This window comes from Amblyraja radiata, chromosome 20 (assembly GCF_010909765.2).
Source record: "Amblyraja radiata isolate CabotCenter1 chromosome 20, sAmbRad1.1.pri, whole genome shotgun sequence".
NCBI classification, from domain to species: Eukaryota; Metazoa; Chordata; class Chondrichthyes; order Rajiformes; family Rajidae; genus Amblyraja; species Amblyraja radiata.
Window position 1 is genome coordinate 4,904,415 of NC_045975.1, and position 27,214 is coordinate 4,931,628.

The window sequence follows — 27,214 nt, forward strand, 5'->3', positions numbered from 1 at the left end:
TTTCACTGTGCCTCGGCACACGAGCCAATAAACTAAACTATTTTTCACACATCCACAAAGCACAAAGATGATTAACCAGTGTTTCATCCTGTTAGTGATGTTAAATGTACAGCATAATAGATTCAACACGTTATGCTATGTCTCCAAAGGCTGTTGGAGGCCCGATCGCAGCCTGGGGCTCGAGTGGATCAGACTCCGCTCCAAGAGGCTGAGCGTGTGGATCGGACACGGCCTGCAGTGGCACGGAGCAACGATGGACATCGACAACATCGTCAGGCTAGGCCAACCCCCTGCAACAATACCGCTGCCAGGACAACGGGCCTTAATGGCCAAGTTTAGGCACTACATTTTTAACAACAGTGGACTTGAAGCATGCTAAATTGCGCTGGTGATTCTTGAGTACTATCTCGGTGTAATCTACCATTCCTACACACTTGTTTGGAGATACAGCGCGCAAGCAGGCTCTCCGGCCCACCGAGTCTGCACTGACCAGCTATCCCCGCACATTGACACTATCCTACACACCATAGAAACAATTTTACATTTACACCAAGCCAATTCACCTAATTGATCTTAAAGTGTGGGAGGAAACCCAAGATCTACGACAGAACCCACGCAGGTCATGGGAGAACGTAAAACTCCGTACAGCCAAGCACCCATAGTCGGGATCGAACCGGGGTCTTTGGCGCTGTGAGGCAGCAACTCAACCGCTGCGCCACCGTGTCGCACAAGTATCTTAAGTATGATTGTACCTCTGTAAAGTAAGATTTTTCCTGAACTGTACGCAGAAAAGAAATGTCACCGTACCTAGGTACATGTGATGTTTAATGTTTTATGCGTCATTCCTCATTGTCACTGTATGTCATGTTGTCACTTGTTGGGCGGAGCACCAATGTAAATTCCTTGTATGTGAATACTTGGCCAATAAACTTATTCATTCAATCATTCATTCATGTGACAAAAAAGTACCATTGAACCACTGAATCATTGATCTCTGTTGAACTCAATGAAATTACATTTTGGAGACAAAGGTTCTCAAAATCTATTATACAACATGAAAGGGGAGAATTTCTAGACAACAGTATTTATGTTTAGTTTCGAGATACAGCATGGAAAAAGGCCATTCGGCCCACCAAATCCACACTGGCCAGTGATCACCCGTTCACACTAGATCTATGTTATTCTACTTTCTGCATCAACTACTAACACACTAGGGGCAATTTACAGCAGCCAATTGACCAACAAACCCACATATCTTTGGGATGTGGGAGGGAAACTGGGGCACCAGGAGGAAACCCACGCGGTCCCAAACTCCACACAGATAGCACCCAAGGTCAGGATCGAACCCGGGTCTCTGGTCACGCCTCAATTTATATTAACCAGTTCGCTGCCAGGTATTTTGGCCATGACATCGAATCATAGAAAATAGGTGCAGGAGGAGGCCATTCAGCCCTTCGAGCCAGCACCGCCATTCATTGTGATCAAGGCTGATCGTCCCCAATCAAGAACCCGTGCCTGCCTTCTCCCCATATCCCCCGATTTCACTAGCCCCTAGAACTCCATCTAACTCCCTCTTAAATCCATCCAGTGTCTTGGCCTCCACTGCCCTCTGTGGCAGGGAACTCCACAAATTCACAACTCTATGGGTGAAAAAGTTTCTTCTCACCTCAGTCCTAAATGGCTTCCCCCTTTATTCTAAGACTGTGGCCCCTGGTTCTGGACTCGCCCAACAGTATGACCTGAGTATACTTGGGGGTGGCACTGAACAGGTGAAGCATCCTTACTTATAAGGGTTTGAATACTCAGTGGGAGAATGATTAAAGCTGGAGCTACTTACAGTTGAGTAAATGGAGGAGGTGCTGGAGACCAGAGAGAGGGAAGATCCATGAACTGCACCGGGGTGAACGGGTCAAAGGGGAAAGAAAAGAGAAAATTATTAGTCTGGTCGAACAAGCCTGTGAGAAAAAGTTCATCCCAACATCGCTTCGGTAAGAGGCGGACACAATGCGCTGATTGTTACACAGAGGTGAGCAACAATATTTTCCTCTTGCTTTTTCAACCATAAATATCGACCTGCACGGAACCGGAATTAACCGTGGTCATGCTGGTTTCAATAAATATTCAGAAAACATCAGATTCTGGTTGGACAAGTTGTACGATTCGGACGGATGGATGGAGGGCAAAACGTGGCAGAACCTATTGAAAGTAAACTATAAACAACACAAAAGAGATTGCAAATTGCTGGAATACAGAAGATGGGACACACGAAGAATTCAATGGATCAAGCAACATCCAAAATGGAAGCTGTAATAGTTTCAGGACACGGTTGAAAATTGGAGGGAGTTGCTTCTGCGCCAACATCTAGGGCAGCATGGTGGAGCAGCGGTAGAGTTGCTGGCTTACAGCACAGGAGACTCGGGTTCCATCCCAACTAGGGATACTGCCATTACGGAGTTTGCACGTTCTCCCCGTGACCTGCGTGGGTTTTCTCCGAGATCTTCGGTTTCCTCTCACACTCCAAAGACGTACAGGTTTGTAGCTTAACTGGCTTGGGTTTGTATACTTGGTATAAGTGTAAATTGTCCTTGGTATGTGTTGGATGGTATGGGTGCGCGGAGATCGCTGGTCGGCACGGACTCGGTGGGCCGAAAGGCCTGTTTTCGCATTGTATCTCTAAACTAAACTAATGTTGATGACATCCAAATGTAATTTCACTAGATATCATTCTTAATTCACCTCTTCACATTCCAATTTTTGTCACTCTATGCTGGCTGTGCCGTTAGTTGCTGAAGAGAGACACAAAATGTTGGAGTAATTCAACGGGACAGGCAGCATCTCAGGAGAGAAGGAATGGGTCGAGACCCTTCATAAATGTGTAGGTAGGAATGACAGATGCTGGTTGAAACCAAAACTAGACACAAAATGCTGGAGTAACTCAGTGGGTCAGACAGCATCTGTGGAGAAAAGGAATAGGAAGAAGGGTCTCGACCCAAAACGTCACCCATTCCTGCCTTCTCCCCATAAAGGGCCTGTCCCACTTACGCGACTTTTTCGGTGACTGCCGGCACCCGTCATATTTCAACAAAAATGTTCAACATGTTGAAAATTCAGCGGCGACCAGAAAGACGCTACGACTCTTTGGGCGACCGAGGAGACGACTCACAACCATACAGGCGACACCTTGGCGACATGTCGCGGGGTGAAGCCTGTATGGTCGTGAGTAGTCGCCCAAAGTCGTACCTTGTTCTGGTCGCCGCTGGATTTTCAACATGTTGGAAATTTTCGGAGACCTGCGACGACCTATGACGGGTGCCGGCAGCCGCCGAAAAAGTCGCGTAAGTGGGACAGGCCCTTATCCCTGACTAAGTCGATCTCCGCTTTAAAAGTATCCATTGACTTGGCCTCCCACAGCCGTCTGTGGCAATAAATTCTACAGATTCACCGCCCGAGTTGATGATCCCTGCTGGAATGTAGCATTCAATTTTGCAATTCAAATTACAATCTGTGGTTTGCACAAAATGGTTCACATTACAGGAGCAGCGATTACATTTAAATTTAATGGTTTAAATTTTTTATTTAAAAATCCCTTTGCGTGTTGGGATGGGGTGTCTGTTTACGATTGTCCGTTTCATACTTCAATCATAAGTATTGCTCCATTCGCTCCGTAGATGTGCCTCACCCGCTGAGTTTCTCCAGCATTTTTGTCGACCGACAATCATACGAATGTCAGTGATATTCGTATGAAATTGAGTATCAATGGCAATGTATAGTTTAATAAAACTCAGTTTTGCATGGCAAGTCAGACCATCAATGAATACAGCAGGCAATGCAAAAGAGGAAATAAACAGAGAGCAGGATATGGCCTTGCAGTTACAGAGAATGTGTAGATTAGAAAAAAGGTGCACATGCTGCAATTAGGTAGGGGGGAAGATTAGGAATGGATTCCCAGTATATGAGAGGTTCGTTCAAGAATCTGATAATAGCATAAAAGCAGCTATTAGGACACGGAACATTACAGCACAGGAGCTGGCTCTTCAGCCCTAATGTCTGTGCTGAATATGATGCACATTTAAACTAATCTCTTCTGCCTGCATGCTCCATCTCCTTCCAACCCCTGCATATTCATATGTCCATCTAGAAGTCACTTAAATTTGAGGAAGGACATTCTTGCTATTGAGGGAGTGCAGCGTAGGTTCACCAAGTTAATTCCCGGGATGGCGGGACTGTCATATGTTGATAGAATGGAGCGACTGGGCTTGTATACTCTGGAGTTTAGAAGGATGAGAGAGGATCTTATTGAAACATATAAGATTGTTAAGGGATTGGACTTGCTAGAGGCAGGAAACATGTTCCCGATGTTGGGGGAGTCCAGAACCAGGGGCCACAGTTTAGGAATAAGGGGTAGGCCATTTAGAACGGGGACAAAGAAACTCTTTTTCACCCAGAAAGTTGTGAATCTGTGGAATTTTCTGCCTCAGAAGGCAATGGAGGCCAGTTCTCTGGATACTTTCAAGAGAGAGTTAGATAGAGCTCTTAAAGATAGCGGAGTCAGGGGATATGGGGAGAAGGCAGGAACGGGGTACTGATTGGGGATGATCAGCCATGATCACATTGAATGGCGGTGCTGGCTCGAAGGGCCGAATGGCCTCCTCCTGCACCTATTGTCTATTGTATCTACTTCCACCACCAGTTCCAGGCACCCAGCACTCTCTGCGAGTGAAAACTTACACCAACACATCTCTTTTAAACTTTCCTCTTCTCACCTCTGGGGAAGCTCTGCCTGGGGAAAATATTCTGTTTGCCCACCCTATCCACGCCTTGGCCCACCCTATCCACGCCTTCCATAATTATTACGAACTTCTATCGGGTCACTCCTCAGCCTCTGGCGCTCCGGGGAAAACTATCCGAGGTTGTTTCACCTAACTCGTCGCAATTGTACTCTCGAATCCTGGCAGCATCCTGGTCAACCTGTTCTGCACCCACATCCTTCATTTAATAAGGTGACCAGAGCTGCATATAACATTCAAAATACAACCCAAACAATGTCGCAACTTGACTTCTTGACTTGTACTGACAACGCACACCTCCAGGTTCAGGGACAGTTTCTTCCCAGCTGTTATCAGGCAACTGAACCATCCTACCACAACCAGAGAGCAGTGCTGAACTACTAATATCTACCTCATTGGTGACCCCAGGCCTATCCTTGATCAGACTTTGCTGGCTTTACCTTGCACTAAACGTTATTCCCTTATCATGTTTAAGAAAGAACCGCAGATGCTGGAAAATCGAAGGTAGACAAAAGTGCTGGAGAAACTCAGCGGGTGCAGCAGCATCTATGGAGTGAAGGAAATAGGCAACGTTTCGGCCCGAAGCGGTAGAGTTGCTGCCCCACAGCGTTGGAGACCCGGGTTCGATCCCGACTACGGGATGCTGTCTGTACGGACTTTGTATATTCTCCCCGTGACCGCGTGGGTTTTCTCCGAGACCTTCGGTTTCCTCCCACACTCCAAAGACGTACAGGTTTGTAGGTTAATTGGATTGGTATAATTGTAAATTGTCCCTTGTGTGTGTAGGATAGTATTAATGTGCGGGGATCGCTGGTCGGCATGGACTTGGTGGGCCGAAGGGCCTGTTTCCGTGCTGTATCTCTAAACAAAACTAAACTAAACTAAACTACAAAGTCAGTAAGCCAAGGATGAAATTGCAGAGGGTGTGTTAGATCTTTAGGTCTGAGAGTGTGGAGGTGAAGTTGGTTGGGAAGAGGGTCCCGCAATTAAACTGCAGGGACTTTCCACCTTAAGAATTAGTTTTGGTTGTAACGTAAACAAAAAAATACAAACCAAAGTTTCTTCTTCCCTTGGGAAGATTGTGCGATGTCATATTTGAGGTGACCTAGCCGGGTAATATTAAAGGAATGTGCTTGCGTGCATCAACACAACAGGGGAGAGAAGTTAGTTTACATTAAACAATGTGTCACCACGTGTGTTTTGAGATCTCAGCTTGAAGCTCACCTTTCTGGTAAGTCAGTATTTTTTACTGAAGGGTTCGAAGCAACGACCGACAAGCCATGAATCACCACACTCACAAATAATGTGTTTTGTTTTCATGTTATTTAGTTTAGTTTAGAGATACAGCGCAGAAACAGGCCCTTCGGCCCATCGAGACCGCACCGACCAGTGATTCCTGCAGACTAACACTAGGGACAATTTACAATAACACCGAAGTCAATTAACCCACAGACCTGCACGTCTTTGGAGTGTGGGATGAAACCGGAGCACCCGGAGAAAACCCACGCAGGTCACGGGGAGAACGTACAAACTCTGTACATACAGCACCCGTAGTCAGGATCGAACCTGGGTCTCTGGCGCTGTAAGGCAGTTCCACGGAGGCGTCCCATTTAAAGTATTGAAGGGAGTATAAGGAACCTACGTTACTCCACGACTTGCCGCTAAAATACAACCGCATTCAATCACTGGCCCCACCAACAAAGTCATCTAATACTTTGAAATGAAGATAGACACAAAAAGCTGGAGTAACTCAGCGGGACATGCAGCATCTCTGGAGGAAAGGAATTGGTGACGTTTCGGGCCGAGACCCTTCTTCAGGCTGAGAGTCAGGGGCAGGAATTTCAAACGCATTGAAAGCTTGTCTTTCCATGAAATACTAATTGCATCTAATACTTTGAAATGCCAGCTTGCCTTTGCATGAAACACAACGCCGCTCACCTTCCTCGAATCCATCCCGGAAAGATCCGGAGCGGCTCATTGTCCTGTGCTTCTCATCCAGGGACATGGAACTGTTGCGGAACCGGGCCTCGCTGTACGGATCGTGTGACCCGTCCTGCGTGGAAACGCTGTGACATCGCAGCACGCTGGGGTTGGATAGGCTCATCTGGGCCGCGGTGGTGGGACTCGCTGTGTGGAGGATACAAAACAATAATAATAATAATAATAATATCTTTTATTGTCATTGCACATAAGTGCAACGAGATTTGGGTTTCCATCTTCCATCCGACACCATAACTTAAGTAACTACTAAAATTTAGGTTTAGATACCCCGAGAACATGGTTTAAACAAAGAACATTACAACAGTAAAATAGTCAAAACAGACTAAAGTGCAGATGTGTCTGTGCGATGTGTACATGAGAGTCATAGATCGGGTAGAGTCTTTTACCCAGAGTAGTTGAATCGAGGACCAGAGGACATCAGTTCAAGGTGGAGGGGAAAAGATTTAATAGGAATCCGAGGGGTAACTTTTTCACACAAAGGGTGATGTGTGTATGGAACAAGCTGCCAGAGGAGGTAGTTGAGGTTGGGACTATCCCATCGTTTAAGAAACAATGGATAGGGCAGGTTTGGAGGGTTATGGACCAAACGCAGGCAGGTGGGACTAGGGTGGCTGGGACATTGTTGGCCGGTGTGGGCGAGTTGAGCCGAAGGGCCTGTTTCCACACTCTATGACTCTAGAGGCAGGAAACATGTTCCCGATGCTGGGGGAGTCCAGAACCAGGGGCCACAGTTTAAGAATAAGGGGTAAGACATTTAGAACAGAGATGATGAAACACTTTTTCTCACAGAAACTTGTGAGTCTGTGGAATTCTCTGCCTCAGAGGGGGGTGGTGGCCGGTTCTCTGGATACTTTCAAGGGAGAGCTAGATAGGGCTCTTAAAGGTAGCGGAGTCAAGGGGATATGGGGAGAAGGCAGGAACGGGGTACTATAAACAATAGACAATAGGTGCAGGAGTAGGCCATTCGGCCCTTTGAGCCAGCACCACCATTCAATATGATAATGGGTGATCATACCCAATCAGTACCCCGTTCCTGCCTTCTCTCCCATATCCCCTGACTCCGCAATCTTTAAGAGCCCTAACTAGCTCTCTCTTGAAAGTGTCCAGAGAACCGGATAGATGGGGAATATCGTAGATACGACAACAGATGGGCGTCTATTTTCGGACTGAAATTCTCACCTAGTTGGGAAAAGTTGAACCTCGTTCCAGAGGGTGACGTGATGCTGGATCCCGGTGAAAAGGGTGAATTGTTGATATTCTCCTGAAGCCCACCGGCGGAATGTGAACGCAGCCACTCTTTAGCCTCCTCATTGTTCCGCGTTTGAGATGAAGGCGTGTACCTATAGAAACACCAACCGTCGTAACAGAATCATGCATTAGCACTGAGACACGAGACATCTGGCTCTCCCACGATTAGCACATGCTTTGCAGTCAGAGGTCGTAGAGTGATACAGTGTGGAAACAGGCCCTTCTGCCCATCTTGCCCACACCGGCCAACAAGTCCCAGCTACACTAGTCCCACCTGCCTGCGTTTGGCCCACGTCCCTCAAAACCTGTCCTATCCATGTCCCCAGGATGGGCACAAACGGCTGGAGTCACTCAGCGGGTTAGACATAGATTTCCCCAGAGATGCTGTCTGACCCGCTGAGTTACCCCAGCGTTTTGTGTCCATCTTCGGTTTAAACCAGCATCTGCAGTTTTTAACCTTTGCCTTACTTAAATCGTACCCAGCCTCATTCCTGTGCTCGTTCATACCCACCGTTTCCTATAATCTTGTCCCCTTCCCTGCCAGTTACAGGATACACCTCTGTGGTGCTGCAGTATCAAACAACAAAACTGCAGATGCTGTTAAACGTGGTCCCACCGCTGTGTACCAGGCACCACTCTGGGCAATCCTGTTCCCCTGGTGCTCCGCCTGCCCACTAAGTGCTGGAGTAACTCAGTGGGTCAGGCAGCCCTTTACAGCAGCACATTGTGTATAAACCAACATCCGCAGTTCTTTTGTTTCTACATTTGATCCACATTTCCGTGTTTCTTTATAAATAACCTGAGTTTTTATGCAACTCTAAGATAATCTTATTGTCGGACTGTCAAACGTGTAACTTATAAACAGTGTGAGCGATCCAACGTCAATAGTTTGATTCTGTTGGTGAGACTTTTTATCTTCGAGCTCTCTTCAATAAATTCTGCCTCAGCATTTACTGCTGGATGCATGCCCACGTTAAACAGCTTGGTGAACTGGTGGGAGATTATCACATAGTTAGAACTGTGCAGCCATGAGTATAATGGGATTAGTATACTGGCCAGTGACTGAACCCACTTTGACAAATATCACTCTGCCCATTTGGATTCATTCTGCTGTGATTTCATGCAAACATTTGTCAATGGATGATCAGGAAGAATGCTGGTCTGAATGATAGTTTCATGGCCAAATCAGTTGCCTTAGTAAATCCTGGCCCATTTTCACTGCACAATTAATCATCTTTCTCTCAGTAGCAATGGAGCAGATGCCGCAATATACTGTAGATTTACCTCCCCGACACCATTTCACCCTTTCTTTTCTGATCGAGATGAGGTAGATACAAGGAGACGAGGAGAGAGAAACAATTTTGGACGTAAGGGACTGCCGATGCTGCAATTTTTTTGGGAGTGTTTTATGCATCAAATGTTTGGTTCTTTGATGCAGTAATGGTTAAAGTAGTAGTGGCCCCCTTTTGCTAGAACAAATATCCCATTGAATAGCCAGTGAACGCATCGATAGAACTGTTGTTGTTGCTTCATCCATTGTTAGCATTGGACTGGAAGGAATATCGGTTAATAAGGCAAGCAAACAGGCCTGAGATAAGCCAGCGACAGCCACGTCGGTGAAAGCACTTTTGAATCATGCTCACAAAACAAACATCAAGTTAAGCGAAAATAAAAAAAACCACAGCAGCTTAAGACACGTTCCAAAACCCAGCCTGCGTGACAGCATAAATGAAGCAAAATAGAAAGCTCACAAAGGGAAAATGGACAGATGCCAAATCACAGCAAGGGCCACAAAGACAAAGTGCTTGTGCCTTAGCCACAGAAGCAATATCCATGAGGGATGTATCAATCAATACCTGAATCCCTTCTTAGGCAGGGTATTCCTATCAAGCTGTGGATCACTGTAGGAAAGTGAGAAGAGAACCAAGTACAAATATCAGGTTATGGTGTCGTACAACAAGTGTCAAAGCCTTCGTAACCTCGTGGACATCGATAGTACATTGATTTCTTTCATCATTTGCTATTTAATACGAGGGAAAACAAAACGGTAGGCTGGCAAAAATGCTGGAGGAACTCAACGGGTGAGGCAGCATCTATGGAGCGAAGGAACAGGCGACGTTTCAGGTCGAGACCCTTCATCAGTCTGAAGAAGAGTCTCGACCTGAAAGATCACCTATTCCTTCGCTCCATAGATGCTGCCTCACCCGTTGAGTTCCTCCAGCATTTTTGTCTACCTTTGATTTTTCCAGCATCTGCAGTTCTTTCTGAAACAAAATTGTAGTTTTTTTTATGTTACAGTATGAGGTTTATAACTTTAAATATATATACGTGGTGCATTACTGTAAAATCTGTCACATTTAAGCTGTCTTTGGAGTATGAATACCCATCTTTCTTGAAACTCCTACATCGTATTAATAAATACATTCGGATTTAATAATGTACAACATTTTTTTCCAAGACCAGGAGGACTAGCTTTCCCTCATCACTTTTGGCAACTGTTTCTTTGGCGTTTTTGATGCCATTCACCACTTTACTGTGGAGGAATTATTTTCCTTTATTTTTGGACCTAGTATCAAAATCGGCTTCGGGACCTTCCTTCCATCGAGGGGATTTATCGCAGTCGCTGCCTCAAAAAGGCTGACAGTATCATCAAAGACCCACACCATCCTGGCCACGCATTCATCTCCCTGCTACCTTCAGGTAGAAGGTACAGGAGCCTGAAGACTGCAACAACCAGGTTCAGGAATAGCTACTTCCCCACAGCCATCAGGCTATTAAACCTGGCTCGGACAAAACTCTAATTATTAATAACCCATTATCTGTTATTTGCACTTTATCAGTTTATTTATTCATGTGTGTATATATTTATATAATGGTATATGGACACACTGATCTGTTTTGTAGTAAATGCCTATCATGTTCTGTTGTGCTGAAGTAAGGCACGAATTTCATTGTCCTATCAGGGACACAACAATAAGCTCACTTGAACTTGAACTTGGACTTGGACATCTGTAAAGAAGCAGCCTGATCGTACCCTGGGAACGTCCTGTACCAGATAGGCGGAACATATTCTCAACAGCGAGTCAGTGAGTAATTTTAAAGCAGAGATAGATAGATTCTTGATTAGTACGGGTGTCAGAGGTTATGAGAAGAAGGCAGGAGAATGGGTTGAGAGAGGGAGAGATAGATCAGCCATGATTGAATGGCGGAGTAGACGTGATGGGCCGAATGGCCTAATTCTGCTCCTATCACATGAGCTAGTTATTGGTTACACATTAAATATCAGAAACAATTGAGCGAGCTCATTGAAAAAATGTGCAACTTTTTCGGTTTAGCAGCAAAACACAAAATTATTTTCAATCGTTACAAGCAAAGTCTAAATGACAGATGCTCTAGTCTTCTTGTGTTTGAGGCAGCAGAGGTTATGTAACACCCTCCAGGTGCTGTTGTCGAGGGTCGTGAGATCTACCCCTCCACCAGGGGGGGCGGAGGGCAGCACAGTCGACAATGACGTGCCGCGCTGTTTGCTGGTCTGCTCCACAGATGCTCTAGTCAACATCAGTAGGATTATTTCTCGGTCAGGTCTTATAGAGGTGTACAAAACCATGAGAGGAATAGATCGGGTAGATGCACAGAGTCTCTTCCCTGAGTAGGAGAATTGAAAACCAAAGAATACATGTTTAAGGTGAGGGGGGGGGGGGAGATTTAATAAGAACCTGAGGGGTAACTTTTTCCACACAGAGGGTGATGGGTGTATGGAACGAACTGCCAGAGGAGGGAGTTGAGGCAGGTACGTACCATCGCAATGTTTAAGAAGCAATTAGACAGGTACAAACACAGTCAGGGGGTGACTAGTATAGATGGGACATGTTGGCCAAGTTTGGCTGAAGAGCCTGTTTCCTCGCTGTAATGCCCCTGTCCCACTTAGGAAACCTGAACGGAAACCTCTGGAGACTTTGCGCCCCACCCAAGTTTTCCGTGCGGTTCCCGCTGGTTGCAGGTGGTTGCAGGTAGTGGAAGCAGGTAGGGAGACTGACAAAAACCTCCGGGAACCGCACGGAAACCTTGGGTGGGGCGCAAAGTCTCCAGAGGTTTCCGTTCAGGTTTCCTAAGTGGGACGGGGGGCATAAGGCTCCATGACTAAGTCATTGAAATTGCTTAAACTTAACACTTCATGTAAAATGTAAATATATGAGCAGCGCTGTACATTTCTTCAATTAAAATGCCCCATTCAAAGTAATAGTAGGCATCCTTGCTAATGTAAACCAGTACAGAGTCACTTTTGTGGTTAAGGGAATGTTTTAACATAACATTTGAAATGCATAGTTATAATTAAGGAATAACAAGAATCAAATGTCTTTTTAATGACCTAGTTCATTAATTAGGGGTCATGGTTATGTCTGTGGTGATTTTTGTTTTGTATCAGTCATTGCATATAGTTTTTAAAGCAAATATTTTCAGAAACTAGAGCATTTGTGGACAGAGCTGCTGGTTCTTAAATAGCCATTTACCATTCATCATTCAAGGACTTACGGAGCACTCTGTTACCAAGAGGGTCTCATCTAATTGGACTGAGAAAACCTTGTTTAGTTTAGTATAGTTTAGAGAAACAGGGGAAAAAGGCCCTTCGGCCAACCGAGTCCGCACCGACCAGCGATTCCCGCACATTATATTATCTTATAGAAACTTACAAAATTCTTAAGGGGTTGGACAGGCTAGATGCAGGAAGATTGTTCCCGATGTTGGGGAAGTCCAGAACTAGGGGTCGTAGTTTAAGGATAAGGGGGAAATCTTTTAGGACCGAGATGAGAAAAATATTTTTCACACAGAGAGTGGTGAATCTCTGGAATTCTCTGCCACAGAAGGTAGATGAGGCCAGTTAATTGGCTATATTTACGAGGGGGTTAGATGTGGCCCTTGTGGCTAAAGGGATCAGGGGGTATGGAGAGAAGGCAGGTACAGGATACTGAGTTGGATGATCAGCCATGATCATATTGAATGGCGGTGCAGGCTCGAAGGGCCGAATGGCCTACTCCTGCACCTAATTTCTATGTTTCTATTAACACTATCCTGCACACAATTTACAATGACACCAAAGCCAATGAACCTACAAACCTGTCCGTCTTTGGAGTGAGGGAGGAACCCGAAGATCTCGGGAGAAAACCCACGCGGTCACAGGGAGAACGTACAAACTCCGTACAGACATGCGCCCGTTGTCGGGATCGAACCCGGGTTCTCTGGCGCTGCAAGTGCTGTTAAGGCAGCAACTCTACCGCTGCGCCACCGTTTCTATTTTGAAAGATTCACCTCACAGAATGTTCTTCCAGAAACGAGCATGGATGCAGAGTACAGAATTGACCAAAGCGGCACAAATATCTGCCATTGATTTTATGCCTGGAATAATTTTGGCTTTGAAATATTTCAAGTGTAAAAGATCAATTGACTCCACTCTGGCTCAAATAGACCAGCATGAACATTAGCAGAGCATTGCAAACCGCAGTGCTACATACAGGTTTGGAACTGATATTAATAAATATGGGCAGGTCATGGTGAGCGATTCTGGCCACAGCTTTGTACAGTAAATATTATGTTAAAGGCAATAGTTGCAAGAATGCTGCTTCTCAGTCAGGCAACCAATCATTTTTAGCTTTAGTTTGAGGTTTGGAGATACATCGTGGAAACAAGCCCTACCGGCCCACCGAGTCCACGTCAACCATCGATCAACCATCGTTCACTAGTTCCATCCCACACCCCAGGGACAATTTACAGAAGCCAATTAACCTACAAACCTGCGCGTCTTTGGAGTGTGGGAGGAAACCGGAGCACCCGGAGAAAAACCCACGCGGTCGGAGGGAGAAGGTGCAAACTCCGTACAGACAGCACCCGAGGTCAGGATCGAACCCGCGGCTCTGTGCTGTGTTGCTACTTTATTTTACTGGAGCTTTATTGTTTCGAAAACTGACGCAAGGAACGCGTGCCTTCCTCAATTCAATGCAAACCAAAATAGTCAATGATATTAAAATAATTACGGCTAAGAGTAGCACTCGTGTTTCATTGCATAAAGGTTCAAATGTCAAGGCGGGAATATTGTGGCAAATAGCACACGAACAAGGAGTCCCGACACCATCCCAGAGACCTTTGCAAACTCAATTTCCTTTGTCCAATTGCACTGGAATGCAGTTTCTATTTTTTTTAAAGTGCATGTCACAGAGTGATACAGTGTGGAAACAGGCCCTTTGGCCAAACTTGCCCACACCATGTTAATATTATTTCCTCCTTTCGCATGTGGCATCAAACAGCTTTAACAGCTCTATCTGTTCACCCTTCTCCGCAAACTATGGCTATGGTAAGTGTGGTAAGTAAGAGAACTTTCAAAGTGATGGACAGATAATCTCCTCAAGGCTGTGGGAAGAAAAAGGGATTATTAACAGGAAAATACGATGCAGGAATTTTAAGCTGTTGTCAGCGAAATACGCCGAGCCATTACCATGTTTCTTTGAAGCATCAGCCAACTACAGTTAGCAACTCGGCCTAAGCCAAGAATAGTCAGTGGAACTTTGAAACAGTCCGTATCACAGAGGGCAAGGTGGAACTGGAAATGAGTCATTGTCCATTAAGGGGAGCAATTGAGTGGAAGGAAACACAAAGCTCGGGGAGCAGCGGAGAGCAAAAAAACATAAAGGCGGAAATCAAATATCAAAATTACAAAAGCACTGACCTAAAAAGCAAGGTCGTTTTAGTTTAGTTTAGTCTAGAGACACAGTGCAGAAACAAGCCCTTCGGCCCATCGAGTCCGCGCTGACCAGTAGGGTTGCCAACTGTCCCGTATTAGCCAGGACATCCCGTTGCCTGTACGGGACCGCCCTTGTCCCGTATTTGACTTCTACTACTCGGGTCGAGGGGACTGTCCAGTTCGGAGTGCCGCATCCCGCCCCGCCCCACCCGTGCCGAAGTTGTGCAGCCCATGGAGTGCAGCAGCAGCAGCAGCAGCAGCAGCACCTCGCCCGTGGACCCTTCGGTCGGCAGCCCGGCCAGCTGTCCGACCTTCGCTTACAGCCGACACCACCACCACCCCTTCTTCTCATGGCCGATCATCGGTTCATGAGTTGGATGGGGTGCTGCCAAAACTCCTCAGCTGGCCCGCCGGCTGGGCTTTGCGTGCAGTCTAGCACCCGGGGCCAACTCATCATTCACCCAGCCACGGCTGAGTCGGTCAACGAATTGCTGTTGGGAATTTGTCCCTTATTTTGACCATTTGTCCCTTATTTGGGAGTGAGAAAGTTGGCAACCCTGCCGATCAGCGGTCCCCGCACACTAACACTGTCCTACACTCATTGGGGAAAATGTACTATTTTTACCAAGCCAATTAGCCTACAAACCTGCACGACTTTGGAGTGTGGGAGGAAACCGGAGCACCCGGAGACAACCCACGCAGGTCACGGGGAGAACGTGCAAACTCCGTACAGTCTTATTTTGGTTAAGAATACTGTTGGCATGCTGGGTGTCAAGGAAAGAGACGAGGGAATCTAATTAGAAAAACGTAGTGTAGAGGATGCAAATAAAGTAAAAAGAAAATAAAGGGAACATTGAGTAATAGTATATGTAGGAAGGAACTGCAGATGCTAGTTTACACCGATGATAGACACAAAATGCTGGAGTAACTCAGGCAGCATCTCAGAAGAGAATGAACGGGTGACGTCTCGGGTCAAGACCCTTCTTCAGACTGAAGATGGGACGTGTCGACCCGATACCTCACCCATTCCTTCTCTCCAGAGATGCTGCCTGACTCGCTGAGTTACTCCAGCATTTTGTGTCTATCTTCATTGAGTAATAGTCCTTTTTAGTTCTGATGGATGGTGCTAAACATTCTACATAGCAGGGACCGTGTAACATATGTGCCCTCTGGAATTCATCCCATTAATGCATAGTGCTAAGAACCAATGCTAAATTTCACAGCATATCTACTGTATTTAACTTTCAGCTGGGAAACAGCAAGCTTATCCTTTGTATCCATGTATTGTATGTTCAGTGTTGATTGAAGGTAATCTTTAACTTGTCCCCTTGTTCCCAGGATAGCTCAACATAGATTAAACACTAAATGCTTGTGTAACCCAGCGGGCCCGAACATCTCTGCTCGGTCCGCATTAACCAACCTGATCTCCTGGTGGCTCAGCACTTCAACTCCCCCTCCCATTCCGAATCCGACCTTTCTGTCCTAGGCCTCCTCCATGGCCAGAGTGAGTCCCACCGGAAATTGGAGGAGCAGCACCTCATATTCCGCTTGGGCAGTCTGCACCCTAGCGGCATAAACATTGACTTCTCCAATTTCCGGTAGCCCTTGCTGTCTCCTCCCCTTCTCAGCTTTCACTCAGCCTTCTGGCTTCTCCTCTTCATTTCTCCTTTCTCCTTTCTTCTCCTCACCGCCCCCACCCCCTACATCAGCCTGAAGAAGGGTTTTGTGCCAAAATGTTGCCTATTTCCTTCGCTCCATAGATGCTGCCTCACCCGCTGAGATTCTCCAGCACCTTTGTCAACCTTCGATTTTCCAGCATCTGCAGTTCCTTCTTCAACATCTCTGGAGAACATGGGTAGGTGACGTTTTGGGACGGGATCCTTCTTTAGACCTGAAACATTGAAGGTCCTGACCTTTCCTTTCAGACCTGAGGAAGGGGCATAAGTTCATAAGTGATTGGAGGAGAATTAGGCCATTCGGCCCATCGAGTCTACTCCGCCATTCTGCCATTGCTGATCTATCTTTCCCTCTCAACCTCATACTTCATCCTTCACCCCATAACCCCCGACACCATTACTAATCAAGAATCTGTCAATCTCCACCTTAAAAATACCCAATGACTTGGCCTCCACAGCTGCATGTGGCAACGAATTCCACAGATTCACCACCCTCTGACTAAAGAAATTCCTGATCTAAAACATCACATCTCCATGTTCTCCAGAGATGTTGACTTGAAGAACAGTCCCATCCCAAAACATCACCTGTCCATGTTCTCCGGAGATGCTCCCTGACTTAATGAGTTACTCCAGCACTTTGTATCTTTTTTTTTTTGGTAAAATAGCACCTTCACTTCCTTGCACCCATAGTTTAACACAGTTTTTTCCTGTGAAACAGAACATTTCCGTGGCAATTGAAGAACTTTGTACATAATTGTATTTCCTCATTAGCATTCACCGTGACATATTATTTACCAAATTCTTGTGTGAAATTGTACCTTCTGTCAAGGATCACCTGAGATTACCAGGAAGTATTGTGAGGTACACACCAATTTAATTTTAATTTTAGATTTTCTATTATAAAAATGTCAACTTTAAAAGGTCAGGAGGAAATTGATATATGCTGATTATTTCAGGGCATTTTTGAAGAGAGGAGGGGATAAAAGTAACACAACCTCGCTGTACAATAGACAATAGACAATAGACAATAGGTGCAGGAGTAGGCCATTCAGCCCTTCGAACCATTCAATGTGATCATGGCTGATCATCCCCAATCAGTACCCCGTTCCTGCCTTCTCCCCATATCCCCTGACTCTGCTATCTTTAAGAGCCCTATCTAGCTCTCTCTTGAAAGTATCCAGAGAACCCGCCTCCACCGCCCTCTGAGGCAGAGAATTCCACAGATTCACCACTCTCGGTGAGAAAAAGTGTTTCCTCGTCTCCGTTCTAAATGGCTTACTCCATATTCTTAAACTGTGGCCCCTGGTTCTGGACTTCCCCCAACATCGGGAACATGTTTCCTGCCTCTAGTGTGTCCAAGCCCTTAACAATCTTTTATGTTTCAAGACTTTGTCTGTGGAACTGGTGCGCTACAATGCTGAGAACTATATTTTGCATTCGGTATCTACCTCTTGGCTAAGTGTGGAGTTTTTAACGTTCTCCCTGTGATCCAGTGGGCTTCCTCCGAGTGCTCTGGTTACCTCCAGCGTGGAAACAGGCCCGTCGACCCACCGAGTCCAGGCCGACCATCCCCCATCACTCGTTCACACCAGTTCTATGTTATTCAATTTTCGCATCCACTCCCTACACACTCGAGGCAATTTACCGAGGGCCAACTAACCTACAGACCTCTTTGGGATGTGAGAGGAAACCAGAGCACCTGGATGAAACCTACACGGGCACAGGGAGAACGTGCAAACTCCACAAAGAGAGCACCCGAGGTCAGGATCGAACCAGGGTCTCTGGCCCCGTGAGGCAGCTGCTCTACCGGCTGTTCTTACAGAAAAGTTCCTTCCACATGTATTGCATAATTTAATGTCAGTTTATAAAAGAAGGCTTAGGTTTAGTTTAGAGATACAGCATGGAAACAGGCCCATCGGCCCATCGAGTCCGTGCTGACCAGCGATCACCCGCATATTAGCTCTATCCTACACAATAGGGGCAACTTACAGAAGCCAATTTACCTGCAAACCTGTACGTCTTTGGAGAGTGGGAGGAAACCGGAGCACCCGGAGAAAACCCACGCGGTCACAGGGAGAACGAAAACATTCCATGCAGACAGCACCCTGAGTTGGGCTCGAACCGGGGGTCTCTGGCGCTGTAAGGCAGCAACTCTACCACTGCGTCACCCTAGTGTGGGAAACATCTTAGCCCAAATGAAACTCCACCCAATAGATAATATGAGCAGGTCATTTTGAGATTTGAGAAGCTGAGCACCAAATAATGTGATTTAAAAAAAATGACATTCAGAGCGAGCTTTGAGCCAAGATTAGTTACAAACCCAGGTGATCCTTGAGGACCGAGCTGCCTTTGATTGTATTAAGCATCTAATTTAGACTGCGAGCATTACCTGTCTTGTTTCCTTGGTAAGGTATTTCTGTTGAATATGGGGCTAGCGCATGAGGAAGAGAGAGGGCTACAAGATGAAATTGAACGGTACAGAGAAAAAAAACAGAGAGAGAGAAAACAGATTAGCGCTTGGAAATGGAAGAAGTGAGAGGGAGAAAAAATATCTAACGTTAGCAGCTCCAAGAATAAGTACATCTACTTTAAACTTTACTTTAGACTTCAGGGATACGGTGCAGAAACAGGCCCTTCGGCCCATCGAGTCTGTGCCGACCAGCGATCACCCCGTACACCAACACTATCCTACACACACTAGGGGCAATTTACAATTTGTACCAAAGCCGATTAACCTACAAACCTATACGCCTTTGGAGTGTGGGAGGAAACCGGAGCGCCTAGAGAAAACCCACACGGTCCACAGGGAGAATGTACAAACTCCGTGCAGACAGCACCCGTGGTCAGGATTGAACCCGCGTCTCTGGCGTTGTGAGGCAGCAACTCTACCGCTGCGCCACCGTGCTGCCCATAGTAAATTTTGATGTTCGCTTCAATTAAATTCCTAATCACACAAACAATAAGGCAAATTAAACCTACAAACTAATGAAAGTTTATCATGGGGAAGAACATTGTAAATATAGAAAACTAGACCAAGTGCAGACCCGTTGGGTCTGTTTCCCCAACGCGCGTTTGCAGGGGGGGGGGGGTGGGGGAGGAGCTGCGGCATCACACTCACACTAACCACCCCCCAAACACAAAAAGCTGTAGTAGCTCGGCAGGTCAGTCAGCAACTCTGGAGAAAAGGAATAGGTAACGTTTTGGATCGAGACCTTCAGACTGAGCTCAGTCTGAAGAAGGGTCTCGACCCGAAACGTCACCTATATATTTTCTCCAGAGATGCTGTCTGACCCGCCGAGTTACTCCAGCTTTTTGTGTCTATCTTCGGTTTAAAACAGCATCTGCAGTTCCTTCCAAGACATTGTAAATATAGAAACAGGTTATCCATAGAAAGAAATGTGACATGTGGATTTTGTTAAGAGTAATGATCAGTTGGATGCCACATAGATGGAAGCTGTGGTCTTTCACAATGAATGGGGCCAGCAGGGGCCGTCGATGTCTGAGAACAACCTTCTGAACAAGCTTCTGAATTTTGTAGTCGGCAGGGCAGTACTCTGCATATCGCCAACTTGGGCAATTTTTTATTATTTTTTACCAAGCCAATTAACCTACAAATCTGCACGTCTTTGGAGTGTGGGAGGAAACCGAAGATCTCGGAGAAAACCCACGCAGATCACGGGGAGAACGTACAAACTCCGTACAGACAGCGCCCGTAGTCGGGATCGAACCCAGGTCTCGGGCGCTGCATTTTGTTGTAAGGCAGCAACTCTACCGCTGCGCCACCGTGGGAGATTCTAGGATATGGGTGCAGCAACTGCTACATCATGCATCGTAGCCCCCCCCTGTGAAGATCGGAGGCCTGGCAAAAGACATAGATCTAAGAAAGGCAAAATGTCTGCTTCCACAGTGTGTGGGCATGATGAGTTGGAACCGACAACAGGAGGCGGTGGAAGATATTTGTCTCGGAAGGAACTGCAGATGCTGGTTTAAACCGAAGATAGACACAAAAAGCTGGAGTAACTCAGCCGGTCAAACAGCATCTCTGGGGAAAAGTAATTGGTGCCATTTCGGGTCGAGACCCTTCTTCAGACTGTGGGCAGATATATGGATAGAAGGGTTTAGAGGCCTAGGGGCCAAATACAGGCAAATTAATCGAGCCCAGAATGCCAACTAGCCAAGAATGTTGACATGGATAAGGTAGGCCTCTGGGCCTAGTTTTCGTGCTGCATCACTCCTTGGCTCGATTTGACTCACAGAGTCTTTACTGGCAGGCTCTTAGAGCAATCCCATCAGTCTTGTTCATCCTCCTGTTTCTGTGTAAACCTATCCTCTCTCTCTGTCTCTCTGTCATATGTCCTGATTCTCCTGCTTTACAATAATATTAGGTACAATTTAGTGCAGCCAATTAACACACCAGCATGTCCTGTGGTTGTTTAAGAAGGAACTGCAGATGCTGGAAAAATTCGCAGGTAGACAAAAATGCTGGAGAAACTCAACGGGTGAGGCAGCATCTATGGAGCGAAGGAATAGGTGACGTTTCGGGTCGAGACCCTTCTTCAGACTGATGTGGGGGCTCGGGGGAGGGGGAAGAGGCGGAGACAGTGGGCTGTGGGAGAGCTGGGAAGGGGAGGGGAAAGAGGGAGAAAGCAGGGACTACCTGAAATTGGAGAAGTCAATGTTCATACCGCTGGGGCGTAAACTACCCAAGAGAAATATGAGGTGCTGCTCCTCCATGCCCTGTGGATGTGGTCACAGAGAGAAGGTGCAAACAGGCACGAGGAGTTTGGAAAGATGGGGGATCTCAGAGAAGTTGACGGTATAATGAAAGGCCTGGATAGAGTGGAGATGGAGTGAATATTTCCACTCGTGGCAGAGTCTTGGACCAAAGGGCACAGTCTCGGAATAAAAGGATGCAACCTTAATAAAAAGGAGAAGAGGAGGAATTTCTTGAGCCAGAGGGTGGTGAATCTGTGGGATTCACTGTCACAACCGGCTGTGGAGGCCAAGTCTTTGGGTATTTTTAAAGCAGATATTGACAGATTCTTGATTAGTACGGGTGTCGGGGGTTAGGGGGAGTAGGCAGGAGAATGTGGTTGGGAGGGAACGATAGATCAGCCATGATTGAAGTAGCTCTTTCTTCCCAATAACCCTTTCTCCCTCCCTCCCTCCACCACCTCCAGTTTAAATTCCATTTGGAATACTTTGGAGGACCAAGAAACCAAGAACCAAGAGTGGTGGAGTAGACTTGATGGGCCGAATCCACCTAATCCTGTTCTTATGATTTAGTTTAGTTTACTTATGAACCAAGGTGAAGAGATTAAGATCAAACCCGGATCAATGGAGCAGCACTAACCGATGTCAATTTGATTCTTTGGTTTGTTGGCATTTGTTGATTTGCATGTAGCAGCTTGAAAAAAAAATCAGGGGTCATTTTTTTCGAAAATTCAGCAACTTAAACTTTGGCAAGATAAATTCTTAGTTGCTAAACTCCTTGGGAGAGAATAACATCTTGTCCCTTGTGCACCAACGCATGTGATGTGAGTCTCTAAAAATTCATTCCCACATGGGTCAACAAAATTAATTTCTGAAGAAGTCTAGTGCGCTTGTGTTATCCAGCTGGCAATCAATTTCCAGACAATTATATCATAGAAACATAGAAAATAGGTGCAGGAGGAGGCCATTCGGCCCTTCGAGCCAGCACCGCCATTCATTGTGATCATGGCTGATCATCCCCAATCAATAACCCGTGCCTGCCTTCTCCCCATATCCCTTGACTCCACTAGCCCCTAGAGCTCCATCTAACTCCCTCTTAAATCCATCCAGTGACTTGGCCTCCATTGCCCTCCGTGGCAGGGAATTCCATAAATTCACAACTCTCTGGGTGAAAAAGTTTTTTTTCACCTCAGTCTTAAATGGCCTCCCCTATATTCTTATGCCCCTGTCCAACTTAGGAAACCAGAACGGAAACCTCTGGAGACTTTGCGCCCCACCCAAGGTTTCCGTGCGGTTCCCGGAGGTTTTTGTCAGTCTCCCTACCTGCTTCCACTACCTGCAACCTCCGGCAACCACCTGCAACCTCCGGGAACCGCACGGAAACCTTGGGTGGGGTGCAAAGTCTCCAGAGGTTTCCGTTCAGGTTTCCTAAGTGGGACAGGGGCATAATACTGTGGCCCCTGGTTCTGGACTCGCCCAACATTGGGATCAATGGACGAGGAGGAGGTTTTAAGGTGGTATTTTTGTTCATTGTGATCGATTTGAATGTAACGAACGGTTATTTAAAATGGACAACATTTATGACAAAATTTTAGTATATTCAGAAGATTCACTCCTCTGGATGCCCACTGGAACAGTTTACCTACTGGCATTAATTACATTTAGAAACTTTAAACTTTAGAGACACAGTGCGGAAACAAGCCTCTCAGCCCACCGAGTCCGCGCCGACCAGTAATCACACCATGCTCTAATCCTAGGTAGACAAAAATGCTGGAGAAACTCAGCGGGTGAGGCAGCATCTATGGAGCAAAGGAAATAGGCAACGTTTCAGGTCGAAACCCTTCTTCAGACTCCTATCCTATGCACTAATGTTAATTTACAATTTTACCGAAGCCAATTAACCTACAAACCTGTCCGTCTTTGGAGTGTGGGAGGAAACCGCAGCACCCGGAGAAAACCCACGCAGTCACAGGGAGAACGTGCAAACTCCACGCAGACGGCACCCGTGGGGAAGATCGAATGCAGGTCTCTGATGCTGTGAGGCAGGAAATCTACCGCTGCGCTACAGTGCCACACCTAATTGAGGGATTGAGTTCAATTTGCTACAATATGTTTTTGCCATTTACAGCAGGATGTAATGCTAGCCCAAGATTTCTCACGTGAAGATCAATAATTAATTGCAAAAGATATAGATGGAGTTTGGATTTAATAGTCTTCCTCGTTTGAAAATTTTCATGCATGATCGTACATTCTCTTCTTCTGATTATCTCATGCATCTGGTTAAGCAGCCCGGCCAATTCCACTTACTAATAAACTGTGGTGCTACTATCCACTTGCCAGTGACTGACATTTCTGGGCATTGTTTCGACGAGCCCAGAATATTATAGTGCAACAGTGCACAAAGAGGTCAGAACCCATTTCCGATGCTCAAGAAAAATACATTCATCAATGGCAGTCTCTTGCCCAGAGTAGGGGAATCGGGAACCAGAAAACATAGGTTTAAGGTGATGGGGGGGAAATGTTTAATAAGAATCTGAGGGGTAATTTCTTCAAGCAAAGGGCGGTGGGCGTATGGAACGAGCTGCCGGAGTTAGTTAAGAGGGAATTAGATGTGGCCCTTGTGGCTAAAGGGATCGGGGGTATGGAGAGAAGGCAGGTACGGGATACTGAGTTGGATGATCAGCCATAATCATATTGAATGGCGGTACAGGCTCGAAGGGCCGAATGGCCTACTCCTGCACCTATTTTCTATGTTCTATGTTCTAGTACATCGACAGGACAGGTTAGAGGGATGTGGGCCAAACGCAGGGAGGTGGGACTAGTGTAGATGGGACATGTAGGCTTGTATTCACTGGAGTTTAGAAGGATGGGGGGGGATCTTATAGAAACATATAAAATTATAAAAGGACTGGACAAGCTAGATGCAGGAAAAATGTTCCCAATGTTGGGCGAGACCAGAACCAGGGGCCACAGTCTTAGAATAAAGGGGAGGTCATTTAAGACTGAGGTGAGAAAAAACATTTTCACTCAGAGAGTTGTGAATTTATGGAATTCCCTGCCACAGAGGGCAGTGGAGGCCAAGTCACTGGATGGATTTAAGAGAGAGTTAGATAGAGCTCTAGGGGCTGGTGGAGTCAAGGGATATGGGGAGAAGGCAGGCACGGGTTATTGATACGGGACGATCAGCCATGATCACAATGAATGGCGGTGCTGGTTCGAAGGGCCGAATGGCCTCCTCCTGCACCTATTTTCTATGTTGGCCGGTGTGGGCGAGTTGTGAGTCTCCATGACTCTCTCTATGACTAATAAAGTTATAATGATATTTTGATCCCTCAGGGATTAACATATCTTTGGTCAATTATACCAAATGTGTGCTGTAAGAATTTCCTGCATTCTTTTTCTGAATATCTATATCACTGACCGCTCTTTTGGCTGATCTTTTGGAATCAAGAACCAGATGACATAGGTTTAAGGTGAGGAGGGAACGATTTAATAGGAACCTGAGGGGCAGCTTGTTTTACACAAAGTATAAAGTATAAAGTATCCTTTATTGTCACTCAAACTTTTAGTTTGAATGAAATTACGTACCTTGCAGTCATGACTGAGAATAAAATAACAGAATACACACTTAACACAGTTTAACATCCACCACAGTGAGTCCACCAGGCACCTCCTCACTGTGATGGAAGGCAAAAGTCTTAAGGTCCTTGTCTCTTCCTTCCTTGTTCTCCCTCTGCGTTGAGGCGATCCAGGCTTTCGATGTTGGGCCCCCCCCCGCCGGGTGATGGTAAGTCCCGCGGCCGAATCCGAGTTCCGCGAACGGGCCGGTTCAAACCCCGCGTCCCGGAGGAGAAGGAAGCTGCCACCCTCCAGTCCAGCGGACGAAGCTGTTGTTGCGGGAGCTCCGGAGGACCGGTCACCAACCTGTGACCTGCGAGCTCCCGATGTTGTCGTCCACTGGGCCCGCGGACGAAGCCTCCGAGGCTCCGAAGTCGGGCCGCCGCGCCACCACAGCCCCGAAGTCGGCCAGCTTCGCGGTGTTGATTCCTGGCTCTGCCTCCGGAGCCTCGAGGTCGGGCCCAGTTGGAGGCCGCCAGCTCCGCGATTAGGCCTCAGCGCAGACGGAGACGGAGATGGAGATACGACAAAGAAAAGGTTGCATCCCCCCGAAGGAAGAGAGTAAAACAAGCTTCCCCCACCCCCCCACACATACACAACTAAAAATAAACTAAAACATACGTCCAACGGGACAAAAGAAAACAAAAAAGACAGACTGCAGGCGAGCCTCAGCTGCTTGGGCAGCGCCGGCACTTCCGTAGTGAACTGCCAGTGGAGGTCGTCGAGGCAGGGACTATCACAGCATTTAAGAAACATTTGGACAGGTGCGTGGTTAGGAAAGGTTTGAACGGATATGAGCCAAATGTAGTGTAGATGGTGAAAGTTGGCCGGCATGGGGCAGTAGGGCCGAAGGGCCTGTTTCCGTTCCGTATGATTCTATGGTTGAATATATAATGAAGGGGAAATAATATGCATTCGTTGAGCCCAGAGACTAAAGACAAACCTTTGCCCCACAACATGTTTAAGAAGGAAATGCAGATGCTGGAAAATTGAAGGCAGACAAAAATGCTGGAGAAACTCAGCGGGTGCGGCAGCATCTATGGAGCGAAGAAAATAGGCAACGTTTCGGGCCAAAACCCTTCTTCAGACTGATGTGAGGTTGGGGGGGGGGGGGGTGGGGGGGAAGAAGAAAGAAGGGAAGAGGTGGAGCCAGTGGGCTGAGGGAGCTGAGAAGGGGAGGAGAAAGTAAGGCCATTTAGAACGGAGACGAGGAAACACTTTTTCTCACAGAGAGTGGTGAGTCTGTGGAATTCTCTCCCTCAGAGGGCGGCGGAGGCAGGTTCTCTTGATGCTTTCAAGAGAGAGCCAGACAGGGCTCTTAAAAATAGCGGAGTCAGGGGATATGGGGTGAAGGCAGGAATGGGGTACTGATTGGGGATGATCAGCCATGATCACATTGAATGGCGGTGCTGGCTTAAAGGGCCAAATGGTCTACTCCTGCACCTATTGTCTATTGACTATCTGAAATTATAGAAGTCAATGTTCATACCGCTGGGGTGCAAACTGCCCAAGCGAAATATGAGGTGCTGCTCCTCGGAGCAGCACCTCATATTTCGCTTGGGCAGTCTGCACCCCAGCGGCATGAACATTGACTTCTATAATTTCAGGTAGTCCTTACTTTCTCCTCCCTTTCTTAGCCCCACAACATGTCACTAGTTCTTCTTCAAACTATTGTCACCTAGTTCTGTTGCGAATGATGAAATTAAATGGGATCCTTGGTGAAAAAAGGAGCAAATAGATTTTTAAGTTGTCAAGAACACGTCAAACAAGATTGTCCGCATTTCCTACCTTTCAGGCAACGATGCCTTAATGCTGCTGGTCCTGACGAAAGGAGTAAGACACTCATCTTTGGAGGAAGGCATCAGCCCGCCGCACGAGTTGTGGTGGCTGAGACCACCACCGTTGCTGCCGAGAGACACGTCGATGGACTCACAGCTGGTGTGCAGGCTGCTTATCGACTGGTATCCAGGGCCCTCCTTACTGATGGTGGAGGAGCTGGTCAGGCTGGTGCCCCAGGGAGCCCCATTGGAATGGAGCGAAGCTGGGCTGGAAGCCAGGGGGGACTGTATCATGTCCGAGGCCTTGCCGTAGAGCGGGCTGCTGCCTCCGCTGCCCAGGCAGGAGGGGGGAGAGTCCAGGCTGCTCTGCTGGTTCATCGTGGCGTGGGGATTGGAAATGACAGTGGAGTTCTTCATGTTATCCACAGTTGTGACAGGCACTTGCTTGGCACTTGGCTTGACCCCGAACAGTCTGTTTAACAGAAAGACAAAAAGACTTAAAGTGGTGTCTTTAATTTCAACAATACACTATTGTTCCTATTCGAACAAACACCTGGAGGCACAGGGTGGGTGGAAAAAAAAAAATCAGTTTACCAAATGACACAGCTGAGAAGTGGCTGGAAAAACTCTTGACATTTTCCAAACGCAGCCCTTTGTTTA

General features: G+C 46.7%; 1 protein-coding gene across 11 annotated transcripts in view; it reads right to left on the reverse strand.

The window, feature by feature from the left end:
• nav2 (neuron navigator 2) overlaps positions 1 to 27,214 on the reverse strand; it is a 603,312-nt gene that overhangs the window by 64,083 nt on the left and 512,015 nt on the right. For 9 of the 11 annotated variants that reach the window (XM_033038682.1, XM_033038683.1, XM_033038677.1 and 6 more), the window contains 5 exons: positions 26,565 to 27,026; positions 9,893 to 9,937; positions 7,968 to 8,128; positions 6,726 to 6,914; positions 1,838 to 1,890 (listed from right to left, as the gene is read on the reverse strand). In XM_033038682.1, coding sequence (XP_032894573.1) covers positions 1,838 to 1,890; positions 6,726 to 6,914; positions 7,968 to 8,128; positions 9,893 to 9,937; positions 26,565 to 27,026 — 910 coding nt within the window. The remainder of the gene's footprint in view (positions 1 to 1,837; positions 1,891 to 6,725; positions 6,915 to 7,967; positions 8,129 to 9,892; positions 9,938 to 26,564; positions 27,027 to 27,214) is intronic. The other 2 variants (XM_033038686.1, XM_033038680.1) reach the window with 1 other exon arrangement.